The following is a 25,274-nucleotide window of genomic DNA, read 5'->3' as shown; positions in this document are numbered from 1 at the left end:
CTTGACGTCAAACTGCTTTTATGCATGTGTGCATACAAATCTGTTTTTAAAGAACAACACAAAAAAATGTATTCGTGTGTTTTGTGGGTGTTTAAAACGTTGTAATACCGTGTTCGACCCCATGTTGTCGCTGCAGTCTCGTCAGCTGAAGGGTTGTCAAAACCGCGAAGTTTATCATGGCAAAGGCTTGGCTCATTAATATTAAATACGTCATCAGACGTTGCTTGGTAACTCCAAACCCATCATGCGCGTAACCTCGTTAATAATAAAATATTAATATTCATTTCCTACCTTTCCGCAAATCAGCAAGCTGAACGTCACGTAATGTGGTAATATTCAAACGCCTGTTGTCCTCGCCATAGTACGATTCGTAAATTCGCGTACCTACCAGAACGTAACGTTGCACTGATAAAGACGCATGCGTAAAAGACACAGGCTGTCTGAAAAAATGCGTTTCCTTTTCAAGGGCCTGTGTGCGGTGTGTGTGTGTTTTAAAGACAGCTGTAGCCCTTGGGTGTGCTGCGCGTCCGTAACGCTTAAAAACTGCTCGCACTGGGCGTTTTAACTGGTCAAGAACACAGCAATACGCCGCAACAGTTGTGTTTTTGTCGTGGAAGTGTTCGTTTCCGTACGCGCGCTGTGTTTTTAAAATAAAAGCGCACACATCCGTCGTTGCCTCAACGGTTTAGGGGTTGTATCTGTATGCACGAGTCGTTCATCTTTTGTCTGTATTAATGTTTGGAGGAAAGGTCTCGGAAGACCATAGACTGTAGGCGACCACATCTATAACGTTAGCTCTCTGCATTCTGGGTTTGAGCCGCATGCTTTATTGAATTCATACATGGACTAAGTGGACAATCCAAAAACGCCAACTTTACGACATTCGTTGAATCTACAGTTAACAGGTATAGTATTCTGTATGTCCGCCTGTAAGCTTGATGTTAACCTCCCTTCTTCCATTTTACTTTCTTGCTATTTGTTGCTTGCTCAATCCTTTAAAGAAAGGACGCATTGTATTTCTGAGCATTGGATTGATTTGGAGTGCAATGGCTCTGCCTGTTTCACAGCTGTCTAAATAAGAGCCACTTGATGCTTGAATGAGACGAAACATGCCTCTGGATCTCCATCATGTTTCGGCACTGAAAATAAAGCACGGGTGCAATATGCATACGAGAGCATTTCTAGGTTGAGACCCATTGTTCTTTTTCATCTTTGGACCTGCGATGTTTTTTGTCTGACTGCCAGCACCATTGCTGGTTTGTTATGCTGTCATTGTTCTTTAAAAGTAAGTGTGATGCTAAAGGGTTTGAGAAAATCGTTGAAGTGGAAGGTTGGTCGTGGCCAGTTACGCCTTTTTCTGCAGCACTTGCACTGTAACACAGAGCCATTATTGGACTCTGAGGTAACATTAAATGCAACATTTCATTATTTCTAACTAATTCAGTTATGATTTGATAAAAATGAGAACTTGGAGATTTACATTGTATTAAATAGAAAAGGGCGGATATTCAAATCCTGGTGTTCAATATTGTACATAAGGAGCTCCTTTTGGATTCATTAATATTAATGAACAAGAGATGGGTTTACAACGGTTGACATACAAAGGTCACTTCCTTCTGAAAAGGTGCAGACTTTCACCAGACGGCTAAAGCACAAAGTTCTGTATTGCCAACATACATGTGTATATATAACACAGTTGATACCCTTATTTAGTCATTCCTCTTTTACAGGTGCCTAAAAACACATCAGCTTTACTTGATGTTTCATAGATGCTGTCTACTTCTTTTTTTTTACGCCTGCAAAGATCTCCCAACTGGAATCTGTATCTATTCCAATTGAAGAAGAATCTGTTTTTTGTGTGTTGGTGTACTCTGTCATTTGCAATGGGGTTTCCCCTGCTTTGGAAACGCTGTGCCTTCCTCTTGCAGAGAATGGTTTTGTGGTGTACTGCACAACTTGTGTTGATCATCAGTTTTCTGCACGTTTTACCGGCATCTTTCTCCTGTAGCAGTTGTCCAATCTGAAATAGTGATCCATTTAAAAACCAACTCTTCCTGACCGGATCCTTTAGATGATATTGACCGCCTTCATTGCTGTCCTGAACTCTCAAATTATTTAAAAGGGACAGTTCACTTTAAAAGTGTAATTTTATCTCCCACTGTTCCAATCCTGCATTCTGTGAAATATGAAAGCAAATGTTTTGCAGAATATTCACATTACTCATGCAAATAGTTTGGTTAAGGAGCTCTTTTTTATGATTGTGGACCTGTTGACTCCCTGCTGTCCTGGTGGTTTACCCATTGCACGGTGCAGTCCAATTAAGCATCAAAGGAATTTGTGGAAGCTACTTTGGCCAGAGGGGAGACAGTTCGCAGGGTCAAGCTGGTGATAGATGGAGCTGGCTGGCATGAAACTTAAAAGGCCTTCTAACAGGAGACGGCGATAAAAGCGAGCTCTTATAAAGGCTAATGATAAGGTACCCAAACGCCCAGAGCGGCTCTCATTAACTGAGGTCGTTATACATTCAGGTGTATTTGCATTTCTGTCCTGGTTTGTAGTCGTATTTGGAATATTTTTAGTTATGTCAGATATTGTCATTATCAGTTTGTATATTTTTGCAAATGGAATTCACATTTTGGACATTTGGTTATAAAGTAGGACTGCATGATATCGAAGAAAAGTGTGATGACTTTATAAATAATGCGATATATCATGTGCAATGCAATTAGAGGTGTCACAATATATTGGTATTGGCTATAATCGGGATCTCAAAACCAAGATTTTCGATATCATGCTGATACTTCACATATTATAATATTGTGAATAATTCAACACCGAAGTAAAATTTTCCAAAACTCTTTTTCCCTCTTTTAACTTGCATTTTGAGTGCGATTCATCAAAAAGGAAATAAATTAATGATGATTTTGACCAATATAATTATTTATTAAAACACAATAAACAGATATTTTGAAATATTGTTATTGTAAACTAACTGGGCGATGTTAACCATGTAGTGGAGATCAGATGTTATGGCAATATATTCGATAATGCTGTATGTCTGTAAAGTCCATTACGAGACATTAAAGCGGTGGTTCTCAAACTGGGGGCCCCAAGATGGATCCAGGGGGCCACAGATTTTGTGGCATTTTATGAAATATAGAAATTTATCATAGATTTTATGCAATCAAACATCAGAAAAATGACACCACCAACCAAACGAATTGAGGTTCCAGCATTGTATAACTGAATGTTTTTGGTTTAATTAAAATTCTAAGTTTAAGATTATACGTCTTTATATGGGGGGCCGCAAAGCGATGCACTTAACACAAAGGGGACCTTACAACGAAAAGGTTTGAGAACCACTGCATTAAAGTATATTTTAAAACTGAAATTACATAACCAGCGTACATGTTTCACTTTCTTTAAGGGGAAAAATGCATCACCTTTTCTGTCTTCCCAGTGTTTCTGTTCCATAACTTTTTGAAGTATTAAAATGATACAGTTATTGCAAACCGTTGCGATATGTGCATTTGCGATATTTTGATCATTTCAATATATTTTGCATGCCTATTATTAAAGAGACGTATTCTGTCTTCATATCTGTGTAATATCTCAGAATTGAAAGCAGTGTTCACCCCAGCCATCTTCATTGCCTTGTGCCTGTCATAGGAATGCTTTGTTTCCCAACGCTGAGGAATTTGACGCATGAATATTAATGACATTCATGAGAATTTTCTTGGTGCTAAAGTATAAATGGCCTGCCATAGTTATTGAGAACATCTCTGTTGCTGCGAGAATGTGTCCAGCTATGTACAATTTATTTGTAGTTGCCTAGAAACTGATTCATTGTGAAAATGAAAAGACTTATCTTATTTTACCATCAGTTCCATTTGTGGTCATGCATGCATGCTGTACGCCCACCAATAACGTTATTGCATGCAACAGTAGGAACCCCTACGATTACAACAATTCGGTAACCTTGACGACCTCCAGCAATTAAATTGAAGACTCATTCAAACCCAATATACACTGAAACTGAGTGGTGCATTGTGATCCTCTGTTATAAAAGGCAAAATGTGATGATGTTAATTCAAATGGATGCATTGTGCTGATTGCTTGTAACTTGTACGCAGTTTCAGATTTGTTGACATGTTAGCACGACCTAGAAGATGCTTGCACTGGTTTCGTCTCTATCTTTCGGGATGGTGAGAGATACAATGAAATATTTGTCTTTACGCTTTCATGTTCTGAATGTAGAGGGCTGGGAGAAACACCTGAGGTCAGAATCTCTAAACTTGTTAGATCTTGCCCCAGTAAAAATGATCAGATGCGCATACCATAATGCTGCTTAAAATATTTGAACAGTTCAAATGTGTATTTATATTATCTGTCCAGATAACCTTCAGACTAATACTAGTAAATGTAATATTACTAGAGGTGTAATGAACATATCAGTGTATCGCATATCGTAATGCAAAAAAACTTAGAGCTATTGAGATGATATGGGGTTTTATATGATATGATGTCTGTTTCATCCCATTGGTTGAGCTGCCAACATGTGACCTGCGTATAATGTGATCTTAAAGTTGAGGTAACATGCCATTTCATGCATTCTGACGTCTTTACACTGTTAAACGTGCTGGCTTAACATGGTCAACTTGTCAACAAACGAGTTGAACATATGACATAGTATTTCTGTGCTCGATTCACTCCGCCAGCGTTCGTACATGTTTTGGAAAGTTTTTTCCTCTCTATCTCTCTTGAAACTGATACATGGCGCGGTCCCAGCGCTAAAAGATGCCAGACATGAACCGCACGCGGTAAGTTGTGTTTTGTTGGCAATTTGTGTGTACGTGCATAATGTAAACAACACAAACTTATAGTGAATCAATGTGATGTTGTATTATGTGCTCGTGATGTAGTTACCCCCTGCACGCCTCCAGGCGCTCGTCTTTTTCCGGAAATAATCGTACAGCTTTATCTGTCTTTTATAAATTTGATCAAACTAAATACTCTTCGAAGATACAAAGTATGCAATACTACTGTTTAGGTACTTAAGATTAATATGAGATTGGCAGAAACTGCGTGTGTAACCTCATCTTTAATTGTGAACACAGTACAGTGTATTGAATCACGATCTATGTATTGTTACATTCCTAAATGTTAGCATAGTAGAAAGTTCATAGCTTTACCTACATTGACATTTGCATTTATACATTTGCCATACACTTTTATCCCTACACTTACAGTGCAGGGAGTGGCACAAATTCAACCTATTGATATCTATTATGGATAGGTTTTAAATAAGGCACAGTCAATTTTAAGGTATAGGGACCATCCATTATATAAAGCATTACAGTTGTTGCCTTCGGGGTGCCGTTTTAGGGTGCTGGGAGGAAGAACAAAACGTTTTATAGGGTTCTTTGTTTCAATGGCTCTTGGTTTAATGAATTCTTCTTAGGTATACTGTTATAGGAATTTTTGTGTGTTATAATTATTATCATTATGACATTACTTTTATTCCTATTGTGTTGTCCATACATTAGGGCTGCACGATTATGGGTAAAATGATAAACCCTAACCTTTAATCACAATTAATAAACACAATTATTTTGTCAGTTAGGAACTTTGGTTTTTAATTTCACTTCAGCATGTTTATTAGGCCTATACTTTACAGCCAATGAATATGTTATAATCTGCTGCCTTTGAACTTCTTCAACACCGTGTTTCAAATCATCTAAACACTCCACCACAAAAATGAACAATTTGTGACCTTCGGAATGAAACCTTGCTACTCCATTTTTAATTTCTTGTTTTTTATATAAATCATTACTGTTGGTCACCCTTAATGTTTTTCTGTGGGTTTTGAAAAAAGTTTTAAAATAGTAAAAATTCAGTGAAAATATTTTGTGCCTTTTTATTTCCTGTAAAGTGGCAGTATAAAAGATACAAGTGTTGCGGTGATTTTATGACCTTATCGGAAGTTTTGTGCTTGCTTTTAAAACATTAATATCACAACGATTATGCTCAGTTAATTGCGGGAAGCATAAATCGTCATCACGATTAAAATACTATTAATCATGCAGCTGCTGCAAAACTAGTTCCCCCTAAGCGGGACAATAAAAAGAAACTGAACTGAACTGAACATTCAGGCTACATCTTTTACCTATAGCGTTTTCGCACATACACGCTCAGGGATGCATTAATGCTTTATAGCTGATCTAAAAATGGAGCATGTCTCCCTGCCCCTCCCGAAGCTTACTGACTGTACTCATTAAATTGTTAACACGTTAAAAGATGCCCCATATATGTTTGAAATGGAGAAATGAAAAGCATCCCATCAGTTGTTTTCTACGATTATTTCGTCTGAATTGAATCGGCAGGGTCATAGACTGACCCGTGCTGGGTGTTTTGCAACTACTAGTAAGGTTATTAAACAATCTAATATGCGTGAAGTAGATGCGTCTATGATCTGGATTTTTCTCTCTATCTCAAAGCACAACACAACTCTGTTCTCAGTCATTGAAGTCAATTTCCTGGTTCCTCACATAGCCTGGAGGCGATTGTCATGCCTCCCCTGCTGAGTCTCGCCTTCCACATGCTGTTCTTTGAACGTGACGAAATAAAACAGAACCTCAGACGTTTCCTGTGACATTCAAAGGTGATGCTTTAGTTTCATTAGCTGGTGGGACACATTCGTGAAGATAATTCTGTGCGAAAGTACAGTTAAAAACCTTCAGCAATGTCTATGTGCAAGTGCAAATGAGATTTTTTTAGGCACTAGGATTGAAGTGGTTCTACACCAAACCTTCTGGAACTTCCTTAGTCCATCATCTGTATAGCCACCAGAGCTGACCGGATTCAGAGTCACCCGCCAGACTCTGGGCGTCTGCTACGATTGCGTTCTGAAAGATGACAAGTCTGTCTCAGATTTGAGGAATGAAAAGTCCTCTTATGTTAGGCGTCGCCCTGTAGATGCTTTCCCCTAAACAATGATATCATTTGTAGCGAGGGATTTGCCAAGGCACGCCCCGAAATTGTTGCCGATCGCAGAAAAGACTAAAGCTCATTGATTCTGATTGGTGATCGCGTCCTTCTAAATGTCAAGTTCTCGCTGTGCAGTTTTTCTGGTTGGATGTTGTTCAGAATTGGCAGCATTCGGCTTTTTTATTTGGGGCTCATGTAGGGTTTTTCACATGATTGCATCATTCTTGTGCTGCCAGTGTAGTGAATATGTGTGCGTTTTGGTTGAATGAGAACTCAATACTGTCTGGTTGACTTCAACAGCTTGGTGTCAACACAACAGACAAATTATTGAATGAATCCAAGCTTGAGATATTTTCTGTATACCGTATCGTTTCTTATGCATTATGTGAAATAATCATATGAGAATACAGTATTTTGACCCTACGACAATCGGTTTCCTGTCTTTTCATGAATCATGTTATTCCTGTGCAGGGAGTATAAAATTAGGTGGTCAGGGTAGATGGGAGGAAGGCTGTGTTTTTAAAGGGAAGTGTGTTTATATCCTCGTTGTAAGGGCTTCTGTGTATTACGCCGTAGTTGGCTCCCCTTTTGCCATATCTTCTGCTCTAGCCAGCCCACTTCATCCTATAGTGCTCATCGCCCACTAACGCCTGCATGCCAATACAGGAAGACTGTTTTATACTCTGTAGCTCAGACAGGAAGTGACATTATTCTGTAACTGTAGGGTTTGCTACGCGTTTTTTAAGCCAGAGCTGTTTTGCATCAGTGCGCCAGCAAGAGTCGGTTGACATATTATTGAGGTCAAGGCACCCTGTGTCATAAAACATCTAGTTCATGAGTGTTTTGCATGCATCGCGCTTCTGAGGAAAGCATGAAAATAGGCACGGAGGATTGATTCAGGTTGAAATTCAAGTAGTGTGAAAAAAAAAGTCAGGTTCTGGCTATTGTACCTGGAACAATATTGTCATCATCACCAAATTAAAAGTGCCCTATTTACTGTTTTAATAATGTTCTTCTGATCTTACTATGTCATTCCAAAAAAATTGCTTTAAAAGACGTTATTAAGACGTTTCTTTTGAGGTGACATCAGCTATCTTTTAGGAAGGGATAGTTATGTCAAACAATAGCCAAATAGCTATTTTGTTTTTGGATGCTGTTATATGTAATGTAGCCTTAAATTGCTAATAGTATAGCAGTAGTAGTATTTTATAGCCAGACTTTGTGTTAAGGTTACAGAAACTTAATTTCTTAAAAAAATACAAAAACAAAACAGAGAAATGTTGCTGGCTATTCACAGGGCTCGACATTAACGCAAGTGAATGTTTTGTATGGTCAAGTGAGAGAGAATTTTACTTGCCCGAAAAAACAACAACAGTGCGACATATATGTAGAATAATAAGAATGGGTGCATTAGACAGAGTTGCGTGTTTGTGTGAAGTGCGTTTGTCGTGGTTGTGCTTGTTTGCGTGTGACAATAATCAATGGCGCACCGCACTGAGTCCATGTAACTAGATGCGGACGCGGAATCCTGTTATTTAAATGTCATCTGCGTGTCTGAGTGAATTATGTGCACAGTTTAACATACAACACGAGTGATGGTCGAGGATTTATCTGCGTCTGCTCTGTATGAGGATATGAACACATGAACTTCATCTCCAAAGTTGCTCTGAGAGTTTATTTCACGAGCGTTTTACTGTTTGAGTGATTAAGCTATTGGCAAACACAAAAACTCAAGCGTCTTCCCGAAGACCCATCAAAATAAAAGTCCCTTTAAATTGAACACTCAGACAAAAATACTGTAGTGTACTACTATAGTATTTGCTATTGAAAATTGCAGTGCCCTTGTAGTAAATTGATAAACACTGTATACTATAGTAAAGTTCACTGCAGTATACTACAGTAATTTATGTGGACAAATATACCACTATTGTAAGTAAAATATGAAAAGCACAGAATTTTAGGTAAACTAAAAATGATATGGCCCTAATTTATCCATCTGTATGTAACATTAATGTCATTTACCTGCCTATTCATGATGAACTGCACTTGCATATTTTTTTAATGATGACAACAGACGATTTATACTTGTGATCCTACTATTTGGCCTGTGCTACCAAACTTTAAACCTCTGTAGCACCAGTGCTATGTGCAAAAAGAGTTAACTTACAGCCTTAACACTAATAATAATTACTGCTTACCTTTGTTTTATAGCAGTCACGGAGAGTAGGCCTATAACCAAATTCAGGTGGCAAAAGCGGACACTAGTTAAAATGCTTAGAAGCAAACTTGACCAATCTAAATCCGAAACAATTATATAGAGAATTCAAATGAAATATAATTTATTATCTTTGGACAATAGTTTTTGTACTCGGACAAGTGAATTACAAATTTATTTGTCCGAAGGGCAACCACATGACAATGCTTAATGTCAAGCCCTGATTCACATGGAAGTAAATAGGGATCAGGGCTTTTGCAGTCAAAAAGCAATAAACAAAATACAAATATAGTAAACATTACTATTTTATATATAATATATAATAGTGTAATATTTCACTAACTATGCTATTATACCTACCTATTACAATAGCTTTATGTAATGAACAGACCAAAATTAAAGTTATTGACCATATCACATTTGCTGTAGGTTAATTCTTATAACTAATGTGCAGTTCTGCATGTTTTTCAGCATTTTTTGCCACATTGCAATTATTGCAATGACATACACTGATCAAAGCGGATTGTAGTCTCACATTTTTGAGTGAATTGTAACTTTAAAGCTTTGATGTTAGAGATCTGTAGTCATTTCTGAAGAACGGCGTTATCTCAAGGTTCAGATTTTCAGGTGTAGTCCCAACACAGGTACGTCTGTACGATGTCTGCTAAAGATCTGGAAATCTACATAACATCTGCTGTGTAAAAACATCTGCTAAACATCTTTGAAAGGGAAGTCATACATTCTAAATAATAAACATCTTCTAGATGTCTGTATGACATGTGACAGCAGACGTCTCAGAGACGTATTGCAAATGAGCAAACAATAAAAAAATATGTTTTGTACATCTTCCAGATGTATGTGGGAGTTTATTCTTATGAACAATTGTCCAGCAGTTAAGTTGTTCCAAATTTCCGCAACAAGGACGCCAAACAGTCATTTTAAGTTCAAAAGACCTCTCACTTTCTAAACCTTGTCATTGTGGAAAGTGCTATAAAAACGTCAGTTGCTCATGAAAATGAAAATCATTTCTGCTTTTGGTATTCTTGAGCTTTTTTTTATGATAGTGGTCTTCTGGTCATACTGTATTTTGTAGAACAGTGTTGCTTTATTTATCTTTATGTTAGTGATGCACCGTATGTTCGGCAACCAAAAATATTCGTCCGAAAGTAGCAAAAAAAGCATGGTCGGTGTTCGGCCGAATAAGTGAAATGGCTGAATAAATTTGGCGGAGTTTGGAAGAGAGACGTGAACTGAAATGGTTGTCAGTCAGAATTGCTTGCATGGATGTTTTTTTTCTTTAAATCATTTTGCAGTGTAGCCTATAATAATCCAACAGCTTTTGTTATTCATATTTTTAGCTTATAATGTTGAATGACACTTTTTAATGAAGTGTTTTGTTGTAGGCTTACAGAGTACAGTACATTCTTTCAGCAGTCAGTTATGGGCCTAATATAGGCTTTTTAAAATTTATTTAGCCTACTTGTTCTGCTCAATTTTATTTTAAGTTATATTGTATTATATTGAAAAGCAAGACAAATATAAAAAGCACATTTTGACCATTTATGCGATAGTGAAACAATTGGCTAAATCAATAGAAGAAATACGAAAAGACACGTTCGGTATTCGGCCTTTGGCCAAGTGTTTCATTTTTATTCGGCTTCGGCCAAGAAGTTTCATTTCGGTGCATCCCTACTTTATGTAGGCTGACCTCATTTTGCATTCTCTAATAATGGCCATTAGAGCGCATGAGTAATTGAAGATGTTTATTACTGGCCAGGAAGAAACTACGGTACATTTAGCTTTATTACGGTGGTGTGTTTTTTCAGAACATGATGCTATTTGAGGGCTTCGTTGGGTGCTGGATTTGTTGCCTTCCTTTCACACTGAATATTTAACAAGCTTTTTGCAAACCCTGCTTTCTGCTCAGCTCTTCCTGTCTAAAGCATCGGAAAATCTAGATCTGCCACTTCCCCTTTGAAAGTGTGTGTGTGTGTGTGTGTGTGTGTGTGTGTGTGTGTGTGTGTGTGTGTGTGTGTGTGTGTGTGTGTGTGTGTGTGTGTGTGTGTGTGTGTGTGTGTGTGTGTGTGTGTGTGTGTGTGTGTGTGTGTGTGTGTGTGTGTGTGTGTGTGTGTGTGTGTGTGTGTGTGTAATTTAACATGATCTTTTGCTGAGCTGATAGGCTTCTAGTTTATCATTCAAAGAGTTGATTTTTAGTGAACCTCTTTGAGAATTTTCAATGTTAGTTAAGTGCTAACTAACTGTTAGTTTAATGTTGTTCTGTCAACACATTTGTTAAATAATAATGAGCGACATACTCTTTAAGCTTTTATTTATTTTTGCTTGGTTAAGTACAATTAATAATTTGTTCATCTTAGTTTATTGTGCATTAACTCATGTAAGTGTTACAATAATTCCTTTAAAAAAAAACCTGCATTTGGAAATTGTGTTTTTTTTTGTTGCTAAATGCTTGTTTGTGGTCAACAGGTATTTGGCCGGTTTTGGCTGGAGCTGTACGCCACAGGGCGCAGTTCTGATGTTACGGGTTGAAACGGGTCGGCAGTGAGAGGCTTTCCCTCAGCTATGTCTACCTTTGAGGTAACGCAAGAGACATCAATTGTAAGTTTGCTTCAGGATAAAATGTCAATTCCTTTAAACTGCTTCCTATGTTCTCATAGCGAGAACAGAATGAACTTCATGGTCATTTTAGTACTTCCTCACTGTGATGTTTTGATTTGAGGTCAAAGGCTTTTCCTCATATTTTGCTTTCAAACATTTCCATCCCCCAGACGACCTGGCCTGCGGGCACAGAGTGTGTGGCCAGGTACAACTTTCCGGGATCGACAGACCGGGACTTACCCATGTGCAAAGGAGATGTGCTTACTATCATTGGAGTCACAAAGGTACATTTTTGAGGAACTTCCTGTCAAATATATAAAAAACAAATATTATACTGAAATTCACAAACCAACCAAAGGCGTGGTATACTGTATGTAGATTAAGAGTATTTTAATGTTTGTGGGCTTATGGTTTTTCTTTCAGGATCCAAACTGGTACAAAGCAAAAAACTCAGCAGGACAAGAGGGGACCATACCAGCAAACTATGTTCAGAAAAGAGAAGGTGTGAAGTCGGGGGGAAAACTGAGTCTTATGCCGTAAGTACCCCAGTTCATTCGAGTTTGCAAATAAAGGTCCAGTGAATGAAATTTAGCGGCATTACATACATATTACATTTATGCATTTGGCAGACGCTTTTATCCAAAGCGACTTACATTGCATTGTACTATACATTTTTGTTTCTGACTACAGTATGCGCAATCCCCTGAGATCGAACCCATGACCTTGGTGTTGCTAGCGCCATGCTCTAACCACTGAGCTACAGGAAAGCTAAAAAAATTGCAATTGCAACCAACGGCTCACTCCTCCTTTCCCATTTGAAGCACTACGGTGGCTGACACACTAAGATGTCATGTTTTTGCTTTTTTGCTGATGGAGATAACGTATTTACGAAAACGCTCTGTAGAGCAGTTTGTCCGTAGGGCTACTGTAGAAACAACATGGAGAATTCCATGTAAGGAGACCCGCGGTGTGTGTAGATAGAAATAGCTCATTGTAAGAAAATAAAAACATAACGCTTCATTATGTAAGATCTTTATGCACCTCTGAAGACATAGTTATGTATATTATATTGCATATCTGTCTATAAATGGACCTTTATCTGGTCTCCGCATGCTTTTAGACTGTTTGTTACAGTTTTGTACATACAAACATAACAGCGCTATATTTAGAAGGTATCACTCACACTATCGTAGATCATCTTCTATATCTATAATAATACACAAATATCCTCCTATCAACCACAGTGACCCCAGCACTCATTTGAATCGGCCTTTAAGAGGCCGGCTGTCTAAAATAGGAGAAATCTGCAGCCCACAGATGAATAAAGGAAGTGGAAAAAGTCTGTCTCTGGGTATCTGATATGCAAAAGCCAGAAGCGCGCATCACCATTGCTCTTTTGCTTGTAAGAGAGCACGTGATGTTCTTCAATTACTGCCTGCTTTTAGAAGGAACAATAGAAATGATGACGCAGGCGTCTCAATTACATTATCGCCGTTTTATTTAGCATGGCAAAGAGAAGGTTTGCATCTTTATCATTCAGCACAAGCGCAGCGTTGATTGTGAGGTCTGAATCCAATGCTGACATGATGCACGAGATCTTGAAGTGTAGAATAGAAGATTTCAGCTGTGGTAATTTTGTGCCGTCTGGCCTTTTGTACACGCGCGGGTTTGGTTTATTTTAGATGTATATGTGAGGGTAATTGAGAGATACAGATTGGATGGTTGTCATGCCAGGGAAGCCACAGAAAGGCCAGGCGAGCCCAGTGCTCTTTTTGGAAGCCTGTAATTTTGCCTATTTTCTCAGTCGTGTGCTTTATACGGTTTGAATCGCAGTTTCTCAAAGAATACCCCCCTCTATTGTTATGCTATGTACTAAGTATAAACTAAACACAATACAATGCTATATGTGTTATTAAAGCAAATTTTGATGTGTTTTGATGGTACTTAAAGGGACCGTTCACCCAAAACTAAAAACGTCTGGTCTTGACTCACTCATGTTGTTCCAAACCAGAATGACTTTCTTTCGCTAACACACAAGAATATAATGCAGAATGCGAGGGGCGGACAGCCTCAGTCACCATTCATTTTCATTGCAATGAGGCTGAGGTCATGTGTTTTTAAAACTACAAATGCGAGTAAACTCGTAGTATTTTTCTTTTTTTGGTTAACTATCCCTTTAAGATGTGCTTTTATCATTAAAATCATTTCTGAATAATTGATATGGTGAACACATCTTCTTTATCTGTGGTCACTTCAGATGGTTTCATGGAAAGATCACACGTGAGCAGGCAGAAAGGCTCCTCTATCCCCCGGAGACAGGCCTCTTCCTGGTGCGTGAGAGCACAAACTACCCCGGCGACTACACGCTGTGCGTCAGCTGCGACGGCAAGGTGGAGCATTACCGCATTATCTACCACAACGGCAAACTGTCCATTGATGAGGAGGAGTTTTTTGATAACCTCATGCAGCTCATGGAGGTGAGAGTTGCTGTTTATCACTTGCTGCAAGACCTTATATAGTGTATGCATTAGGAGTGTCGGTACTCGGTAGTGCTGGGAATGGCAGAGATTCGTTGGGGGGACTGTAGTTAGGGACATAACTTTTATTTTAAAACCGTAGAAGCAAAAAATGCCACTAGATTTCTGTATGAAATATGCAAAGCGTTTGGAGGCCATTTCATGCATTAAAGATGGAAATCCTCTACATTTTGAGGTGGACCTCCATCCCACCTTGAAATTCACTACCTTGAATTTGTCCCTCCGCATCCCCCCATTTCCAGCCATGGGTGTCACAGTATACCGGTATCGTCAATAACTGTGACTATTGATATTGTTAATAGTACGTATGACGTTTTGCCTTAATAAGAGCCACAATGGTTACAATCTCTGCCCACCTACACTCGTATTTTGAGTGAGATTCATTTGCAAAAAATACACACAATTACATTTATAGACAAAAGTACATATGAATTTTGTGATAATTGTGTAGAGAAAGTCTGATATTTTGACAGTATGTATTTATATTCCACATTGGTGTCTTGAGGTATTTCCTTGAGATGCTTTTTAAACGGTATTAAAGGAGTTCCCATATATTATTAGCTTATTGGCTGCTATTTTACTCGTCATCCACTAAAAAAACATTTTTAAAAAAATGTTGTTTTTTTATAAAAAAAATTAATGTTTGCACAACATTTGTTGATCTAATTTAAAACTTTTAGAAATTTGCTTTTAGTTGGATCATTTTGATAAAAGGGTTTTTTGGATCACTAGAAACTTTAGTCAATCGTGACCCTAAACTGTCAAAACTTTAGTATATACAGTATATATCATATATTTATGTCTCATTTTCCATAATAAAATAATAATAACAACAGTATTTTTTTTATCAATTTCATATTCTTGTGAATTTTTATAAGTGTGGTAGAAAAACATAACTACTGAATTTACTAGATATACAAATCCCAAGCACACAAAGTCTGCAGAGCATGTTATGAAACTGCCAAGCTCCTTCCTGTTAGTGCTTTTACTGCCTCCGTCAACATTTTCAAATTGATCACCACACACAGTGTTAAAAATAGACATAACAGGAAGTCCACATCAGACGCGCTGGCCAGAGCGATGGAGCAAGCGTTTACCATAGACTCCAGGAAATAATTTCACACACGCTACACCTTGTGCTGTCGGGTTAAAGGTTCAGTCCAGGGTTGTTGGAGGATGTGACATGAGTGAACAAAAGCCATAAGGTGAAGTTAGCGTTTTAATGAAATGTGTGTGTGTGTGTTAGTCTGAACTTCTTTTTTTATAAAATGTCTTTCGCTGTACTCTTGAAGTCACAATCATTCAAGATTCTACATAAGATGCATACATAAAAATAGTCATTAAAATGAAAATGCTTTCATGATTTACTCACCCATCATTCCAAACCTATATGACTTTCTTCTGCAGAAGACAAAAGAAGATATTTTGAAGAACGTTGGTAACCAAAACGCATCGGCCCCCGTTGACTTTCCTTGTGTGGACTGGACACAAAACCACTGAGACATTTCTCAAAATATCTTCTTTTGTATTCACAAAGGAAAAAGTCATACATAGGTTTTGAATGACACAAGAGTAAATTAATTATGATAGAATCCTTTCCCACTATACAACAAAATGACTATAAAAGGCCAACTTTTGTTTTAGACTCAATAACATGTATTGGATATGTATTTCCCGGATGTCTGTTGTACACACATGACTGACATGTTGCTTTTCCTTCATTAAAGAGGGATTTTAAGACTCTTGGTCTACTGCCCCAGAAAATTTTAGTGATATATGTTATACATTATAATGCTTTTTCTTATCTTGAAGCTTGGAGTTTTAATGTTAACATTTTATAATGTTTCTATTCTCATAATTCTAGATTGGGTTTAGACACATAGGATTTGGTGGTCAGCCGAATCTTGGTTTCTTAAACATCTCTTTACCCTTTCTATAATGGACTCTATTACAGAATTCCACACATTCTTCTGTGTAATTTTGGCTTTCTCTCGCTCTCCCGCACGTACCCTTATAGACACAGCTAAACAGTGCTCTTTCAAAAGAATTAGATACAAATTCAACAGTCTACAATAAGTCATTATCCTCAACCAAATGATTAAATTACCACATCAGAAACCATTATGTTCTCATTTGTATGTTATACAATGATATTGTCAGTCCACGGTCATATGAATGTTAGCTTTTGCTTGCAAGGCTGCACATTGCAGCTCTGGGTTGTCTGCTCTGTCTCATTATGAACATTAGATTAGAGCTCATCTCATGAGACTCTGTCAGTCTCTTAGAAAAACGTACCATGGTTTTATTATAGTGAAAGTGTGGTAACCATGTTTTTCGGTGGAGTGGCTACAAATACCTATTTAAACTATGGTTACTGTAGTAAAACCATAATTAAAATGGTTAATGCGAAGTGAATGAGAAGGAAATCTCAAAAAGGAAGAAATACAGTTACATTGACGGTCACATTGTTCATTTACGTAACTTAAAGGGATAGTTCACCCAAAAATGAAAATTCTGTCGTCATTTACTCACCCTTACCTGTATGAATTACTTTGTTCTGATGAACACAGAAAAAGATAGTTATAAGAATTTGAGTAATTTTTTAAGTTCCAGGACATCATTGACTACCATAGGAGGAAAACTTAATTGGTAGTCAAAGGTGCCCCAGAACTGTTTGTTTTCCTGAAATCCTCAAAATATCTCATTTTGTGTTCAACAGAACAAACAAACAAACACATTTTTTTTCCTACTATGGTAGTGGATGATGTCCCAGAACTGCATTTTAACATTCTTCCAAATATCTTTCTCTGTGTTCATCGGAACAAATACATTTATACAGGTTTGCAAATGATGACAGAATTTTCATTTTCGGGTGAACTGTCCCTTTAAATGTCATCTGTTAGTCTAGGAATTACTGAAGCGTTAGTTGCCGTCCGTTCATGCAAATATGTTGTTATTTTGAGCGCTTATTATAATAAAACGCCCTCAGGTCGCAGCGCGGCGGGCTCGCGTGCGCGCGCATACAGACTCGCGCCGCTGCAGTTCCTGGAACAGTTGATGAGAAGGAAGTCACAAAGAGGAAACGCGCGCACGTTACAGATCATTTCACCATTTGAATCGATACGTCACAATTATGGGCCAGTATTATCTCGCAGTCTAGTTAAACGATTGTAACACCCAGCGTCACAAAACATTGTAGTTTAACGCTTTAATAGTGACAGAATGTGTTAAACAGAATGAGTTGGATTTAATACGGTATACATAAACTACAGCGACATCTGCTGGCGTATGCTGCTCACTGCGTCACTTGTGCTTTTATTAGTGGGGAAATGAGCTGTTTTATCGCAGTTTAAGACATTTCAGTTTAAGACTCTTGGTTTTATCTTGCCTTTGCATTTTGTATGCATTTATTGGATAAGACGGTTTCAGCGGCAACAACATAAACGTTATGTGGCCCAAACGTGACTTCCGGTAGACCTCCGCAAAGAATCAATAACTGTTGAGTAGTTTGAATGCAATTTAATACAGTCAATATACAATAAAATATAATTATTTTATTGATATTCATGTTAATTTTTTATAAGCAAAACACAGGCGCATGTCTGATGGTACTGTCTGTTCAGATAATATTTTTCTGAATAAATGTAAATATGCCTGATATGTGTATATTTGTGAAAGCACCTACCACCAAATTAATGTATATTAATTTTTGTTTATGCTTTTTATCTGTTTCAACAGCACTACACTAAAGATGCAGATGGACTGTGTACCAGACTCATCAAACCTAAACTCATGGAAGGGACCGTGGCAGCCCAAGATGAATTCTCAAGAAGTAAGGCCATTCTTTAAACCCCTCTTCACTTCTCTCAAATTGTGTTTTTTTATTTAGCAAGACATGTAAGCAAGCATTTGGTTGAATTACATTTTCTTCCCTGCAGGTGGCTGGGCTATGTCTAGGAAAGAATTGAAGCTTCTCCAGTCGATTGGAAAGGGAGAGTTTGGAGGTGAGATTATTTTTAATGTCCACTGGGAAAGGCGTGAAAAGTGTTCTTCTGCTTGACTTTGATTATTGCCAACTGTTGTTGTTGTTAACAACAAACTGTTTACTGATGATGGATTATAAAACCTCTGTGTTACGGCTCTCAGATGTGATGGTTGGAGAGTACAGAGGCCAAAGAGTAGCAGTGAAGTGTATCAAACATGACGCCACGGCGCAAGCCTTCGTCGCTGAGGCTTCAGTCATGACGTACGTCCTCCTTTAATAATCGATTCATCACTGTCACCAAGACAACTGTAGAAAAACAACTGTACATCCAAGAGGAAAAAAGAGATTTATTATTCACTTGTTGTTGCATACAGGCAGTTACGGCATAATAATCTGGTACAGCTGCTGGGTGTGATCGTGGAGGAGAAGGGAAGTCTGTACATCGTCACTGAGTATATGGCCAAGGTCTGTACAATAATTTCACACAGATGACGCATTTAACATTTTCAAATATGAATATTTACTTATATACTTTAAATATTTAATTTGACTCATTTTTGGTCTCTTCAGGGCAGTCTAGTGGACTATCTGCGCTCGAGGGGGCGCAGTGTTATTGGTGGAGATCGTCTCATTAATTTCTCCATGTGAGTTTTGCTTTGTCCTCATCAAGGTTATTATTGTTTACTAAAGCAATTAAAACATTTCTGTTAATTGAATAAAATAATATATAATCATATACAGCTGCGGAAATATACAGCTTCCAAATTTACGTTTCAAATCAGCATTTCTTGATGTATTGTGGCCATTCCAGTCCAGTCATTTTCTGCAAATAAATGCAAATAGAAATTTTATTTGTAATTTGGTAGTAGTTTACAGAATGAAACAATAATTATCATTTTACCTGAATACATACCTACCTATAAATAGTACATTTGAAAATATGAGAAATGGTCTCTTAATTTTTTTCCGCGGCTGTATATATATATGAATAATATATTATAATCAAATTTTGGCCTAAATATTATTTGAAAAAACTTGGAAATGTTGCTTCACCAATAAACGTGAGGCGCTAAACATATACAGCAACATACCAAAATAAGCATATAAATAAGAATATTGCTAAAAATGTAACTTAAATTAACATTAAAATAATAAAATAAAAGCTCATTCAAAATATTAATAAAACTGAATGAAAAATTAATAAAACTGAAAACCATCTATAATTGATAGAATATTTCATTTACTAAGTCAAGATTAATGATTCATTAAGGTAAGCAAGTTAATGATTGCATGAGATATATTAACATTATAATTAGTGCTGTGAAATAATTTCATATTTAATCTCCACATTAATGCAGAAACAACAGATTTCTTTAACAGCATCATTTTATGAATGAAAGCCAACATTCTGATAAGTACGGCAACTGATGTCTCCATTAAATTGATTATTTTCCCTTTATTTTAACATTAATTATAGCCATTTAACATTGAAGTACAGTATAACTGAGAGCTCTCATGTCTAACAGGTAGGAAATGTACAGAAATTGAATTAAGTCTTAACTCTTTACAGTCCTTAATGCTAAATTTTACATTAAATACAGAATTAAGGCTACAAAATTGAATTCCTCTTTTCTTTTGTTCCTTGATTAACATTAGTGACAAGAGTCACAGCAGCAGGTTTAAGAACGCGGCCCCTTTAAGAGCTGCCGCTCTACGCAGATCTGACGCCCTTTCCCATTTTCACAACTCTTCGCATTTATTTAGGATTTTAGAGAACTTGATACTGGTGCGCTGTCTGACAGAGATTCACTGATGCAGCCTTTAGCCCGTGACTGAATACACCAGACGTTTACGTTGACAGCCTTAATTACAATTTATAACTTTCTTTTTTCTTTTTAGGGACGTGTGCAAGGCGATGGAATATCTAGAGGCTAATAACTTCGTACATAGGGATCTGGCCGCTCGTAATGTTCTAGTATCTGAAGACAACATGGCTAAAGTGAGTGATTTTGGCCTCACCAAGGAAGCGTCATCTACTCAAGACACAGCCAAACTTCCAGTTAAATGGACTTCACCTGAGGCCTTAAGAGAAAAGGTAGATTGTCTGCTTTTCATTTGCATGTTTAAACAGGGACACGAAAGGATTTGATTTTAATGGATGCATTTAAATTTCTCCTTGTCTTTCCTGCATGTCTGTCTGATAAACAGAAGTTTTCCACTAAATCAGACGTTTGGAGCTATGGCATCTTACTGTGGGAGATCTACTCCTTTGGTCGGGTACCATATCCAAGAATTGTAAGTCACTTTATTATGTGACTTATTATCATTATTCATTAATAATGTATGCACATATTGTTTCTGATTCATGAAATATTTTACAATATTTTAAAATGAAGCAAATTTTATTTGAATGATTTAAATAAAAATAAAAAAATTATTCATTAATAATGCATGCATGCGCATATTGTTTCTGATTCATGAATTCTTTTCAACACAAATTCCACTAGAGGGCACTGTTAGTTACTTCAACACATTTTTTCCCTCTCATTTTTCCTCCTCTTACAGCCTCTGAAGGACGTGGTTCCACGTGTAGAACAGGGTTATAAAATGGACTCCCCGGACGGCTGCCCGCCAGTGGTGTACGACATCATGAAGCAGTGCTGGACTCTGGACGCAGTGGTGCGGCCCAGCTTCAGAAACCTGAGAGAGCAACTGCAAAATATCATAGCCAATGAGCTCTACCGATGAAGGCAGATCAACGGAGAGAGGCAAGATCTAACATCCCATCTGCTCCCACGGGACCATCCTCATACAATCTGACCAAAATCTACTCTTAACCAGTGTACTTGAAAAACATGAGCGGAAATTTATTTTGCGTGCACATTTGTTTTATTTTTTTTTCATGGCTTTTTTCTATTTTTATTGAGGAGGCTGGCCTTCTCTGAACGTTTGATTGATAAGACACAGCCTCCTCTGATATCTTCTTCATATGCTTTCACGATGTGGACTGCTGATGGGTGTGCACCTGCTGTCATTTCATTTAGTCCCTAAATCTTGAGTGTTTAACAGTCAAACAGAAATTCAGTATAAAATTATTATAATGAAACAAATGGATATCTACATATGAATACATCCTAAATAGACATCAGGTACCTACCGTAATGACAATTATCAAAATATAATATTTTGCTTTTAAATAGACTGTATGATCATCTTAACTTTAAGATGTGAGATCAAGCTGGACATTGTAAAGTTCAAAAAACATGTACATCTTGAGGGGTAGCTGAATGGAAATAACGTAAGGTATGAAGTCTGTCATTGTGCCTTTACACCACAGAAGTCTGTCTTAAGTGTGTTGTTTTAATTTCTTTAGCAATGCATTGTTAAAAAGCTCTTGGATTTAAACTTGCTTATCTTCCCAAACCCTTTTTTTGCCCTGACCAGATGTGACCTTATCTGGTGATGACCGGCAGGACATTTTGCCACTTTCCCCGTTCCATAATGCAATCTAATTGGTTCAATATTCCACTGCATAATTTTACACATAATGGTATTAGACATATGTTCAGACTGGTTGTGAATCTTTAGTGCTGCACAGCATCTTTACTGTAAGACAAATTACTTGTCGTGATGTGCCTGGTTAGGAAGCATTGTGAAAGTTCCAGGCCACAGGTTGCCTTTTAATAGAGCTTTGATGGGATTGTCTATTTAAAAATCTTGAAAAAAAAAGACGAAACATACAGAACTGAAATATATGTTAAGATGTTTGTTTCCAAGGTCTGTGCATGCTGTGTTACAAGCCTTGATTTTACTCAGTGCTTTTGATATTTTCTTTGCTGCCATATTTCAGATCATTCCACTAAAGCAGTTTGATAAAAACAAAAGGTAAACGACAACAAAAAATTAATAAAATGGCTGGAAAAACATGTTTTCTTTGTTTAAAATGTGTCCTTAAAGTGATAGTTCACTCAAGCAGAAAAACAAATAGTCATGCTCGTGTTAGTCAACTCCTGTGTGACTTTCTTCCCTGGAGCATAAAAGCAGATATGAAATATTCTCCATCCAATTAAAAGTGGACAGAAAACCATAACATCCATTTGAAACATTTGAAGCATCATAAGTGTGAGTAAATAATGACCCAACAGTTCAAATATTTTAGGTGAACTATCCCTTTAAATGTGTCTTTTACGTTAATGGTCCCTCAAAGGTCAGTCAAGGAAACTCTAAACATCCCCAGAGAGAAAACACATCATCTGTGCAAGCGTCTGCTCATTTCGCAGTGACCCAAACGGTCATGATGGATGCTCGCCATAATGTTTAGATGTGACTTTGTTCAAAGGTAATAATAATACCAATACCCTAAGATGTGCTGTTTGTGTGCAAATCCCATCACATGCACCTTGAACAGAATAGCATGGTATCATTTTCTGGTCTATTTATAGAATGCCATATTTCTGGTCTCTTATCAGCAACATGATATGAAGGTGAATCATGACTGTTTGGCTAGATGGAAACTGAAACCATTGAAATGCTGTGTTTGTGGTTTTCAGCCAAGGTGAATCCATCTCGGGTCTAAAATGAAAGCAGGTTGTAAAAAAACAAGGACATTTTGTAGTCTTTTTACACCTGCTATAGTATAGAGAATTTATTTGGCATTTTCTTAAAGGGACAGTTCCCCCAAAATGAAAATTTCTCTTTTTATAGTCGTTAGGACGCATTCTTATTTTGTCCTACTAACTGTTATAAACAAATGTATAATCGTCCATGAGAGTGAATGATGAGTGAGAGATGACATGATCTTCACTGCTTTACCCCCATTAGCAGTCACTCTTAAATCATTTACATAAAAAGTTGAACTTCTCTCAACTTTGTCATGTTGCGTGACATCACACTTTCCAGCTCCAATGGTCACTATAGCTGCATTTCTGTTACCCTTCAATTTGCGCAAATTAAAATTGTGAATTGAATGACGCCCGGTGGAAATACGTAAATTGTGCAAAAATGAATATGGACCACTTCGCAGGATGTCTAGAAGCACTAGGCTGGTGCCTGCGATATACGTTAAACCACTAACATCCATCACCATAATTTTTCGAATGACGTTTTAGTTGCATAACAATGGTTAATTAAAACAACCTCATTTCGCAAAGTTTTGTGCAAATCTGTAATAGAAACCAGGCTACTGTTGCTAGTGTTGATGGAAGTCGCCATAAGCTCCCATTGTGTGAACGGGGCTTTACGCAAACTCGTACAACGTTTTTTTGTGAAATACAGAGTGTATGCATTTATGTTAATGCATTTAAATGATGTTTTATCCAAACTATGCCTAATTTGGATGTTTTGAATGTAAAATAAAATAACAAACAAACAATTCCGCCTATTCACCTGTAGTATTTCCCATTTAAAGTAAGCTTTTAGAACTTAATGATCCCTCAATTTTGCTTGTTTAACAAGGAAGCATGAGGTAAGTCAGGGAGATAGGACTTCAGTTTCCTCCAGGCGTCCTGTGTGCTTCACGCCAGACTGCTTGACTGTGGATGTCACCATGCATGTGTCACAGTTTGCTCTGTTGTTCTGCGGCCTATTTGGCAGACATCGCCAAGGGACAGTAAGAAGGGTCTGATTCAGCCATTTTGTTTTAAGAAAACTATCCCATATGTGTTTTGACCTCAAATTAAGCAAGATGGATGGATGGATATAATAACAGCTCATTAGCCTGCAGTATGTCAAATTTCTCCTCCTGTCTCTTGGTCCAACCAATGAAAGTTTAGGGATGGAAGTTTTTAGCTATAAATACAGAAAACCACGTATAATAGCAGAGTAAGTTTCATGACTACAGTCTTTAATCTCCGTGATGCACAGAACGTACGTGTTTCCCCGAAGGACCGAGAGCAACATTATCTGACATGCTAAGTTTAATTCTCGAAAATATCAAAGTTCCTCAAGCTGTAAGTTCAGATGCGTGGCGCAGTGCTCGTCAGCCCCCATTTACATCTCTCCTATGACATTTGGGCTCAGATCCGGAGTTCACCCACGCCGAGCCTAAGGGAACTCCAATGCCAGTGTAAATCCCAATCAGCAGGAACAGAAGGGGAATCAAGATGCTCACATGCCTGACTACTATACAACACACATTTGCAAATTTTGTGCATTCTTTGGCCAGAAACGTGCTTGCTGGAGGAATGAGCACATGTACGATACTGTGTACGTGTAAAGGGTACTTGTGTATAATAAGTAAGAGTTATAGCTGAGTGGAGAGCAGTATGTGCACTTTAAAGTGTCTTGCCTCTGGCAAGATGAGACCTGCGGCTTTCTATGCACTGGCCTTTATTTGAAGAATCACTGAACTTCATACACAACAAAAGTTCTGTGAAAGGTGAAGTCATACGTGGGTTAGAAAATAATCTGCCCATAGATGGTTGTCTATGATTGTTTGTTTTTTTAAATACAAATCATTTAATATTAATATAGAAGAACAGAAAGATGTTCCCAGAAGTCCCTGTGGTACATTACATCAAATTATATTTGTGCATATTTAAATTGCTGCTTATTTTCATTAAGTTAATTAATTATGAGATGTTTGGTTTTATATATTGTGTTGCAAAGCAGATATCAATTACATAATTTAGTGTAATATACAGTTCAAAACTGTAAAACACACCAATCTCACATTCCATAAAGCCTGAAACATCATCACAGTATTTTTAACAGTGAATTAAACTGAATTTTACAGTATATGGACACCAAATGCAATGCGATATAATCTTCTCTATTCTTCCCTGGACAAATTATGACAAACCAACACGCAGCTGGTCATGTTTTAAACATATATGATAATGCATGCAGCGTTGTGTCTCTGAATAAAGTCTCGTTTTATCTGAGAAATTACCATCTGAAAACAGTTGGAAGTGAGGAAGATGAATGTTCGCAGCAA

The 25,274-nt window shown here is 37.4% G+C and overlaps 1 protein-coding gene across 2 annotated transcripts; it reads left to right on the top strand.

Annotated features, from left to right (window-relative positions):
- The first annotated feature begins 432 nt into the window (after nucleotides 1-432).
- Nucleotides 433-23,703, top strand: csk (C-terminal Src kinase). Of its 2 annotated transcripts, none has more exons than XM_057330256.1 (13): nucleotides 433-905; nucleotides 11,687-11,818; nucleotides 11,989-12,102; nucleotides 12,242-12,354; nucleotides 14,076-14,295; nucleotides 18,094-18,187; nucleotides 18,294-18,359; nucleotides 18,502-18,601; nucleotides 18,715-18,805; nucleotides 18,911-18,984; nucleotides 20,240-20,435; nucleotides 20,549-20,635; nucleotides 20,906-23,703. In XM_057330256.1, exons 2-13 carry the CDS (start codon nucleotides 11,783-11,785, stop codon nucleotides 21,086-21,088), a joined length of 1,374 nt encoding a protein of 457 aa, XP_057186239.1. In that variant the 5' UTR covers nucleotides 433-905; nucleotides 11,687-11,782; the 3' UTR covers nucleotides 21,089-23,703. The 2 variants fall into 2 exon arrangements, with proteins under 2 accessions (XP_057186239.1, XP_057186240.1); XM_057330257.1 differs by having other exon boundaries at nucleotides 434-905; nucleotides 11,687-11,797.
- The last annotated feature ends 1,571 nt before the right edge of the window (nucleotides 23,704-25,274 follow it).

Source organism: Triplophysa rosa, linkage group LG3 (assembly GCF_024868665.1).
Source record: "Triplophysa rosa linkage group LG3, Trosa_1v2, whole genome shotgun sequence".
Taxonomy (NCBI): Eukaryota; Metazoa; Chordata; class Actinopteri; order Cypriniformes; family Nemacheilidae; genus Triplophysa; species Triplophysa rosa.
The sequence above is the reverse complement of the archived record's forward strand: the minus strand, read 5'-3'. Positions and strand labels throughout refer to the sequence as shown.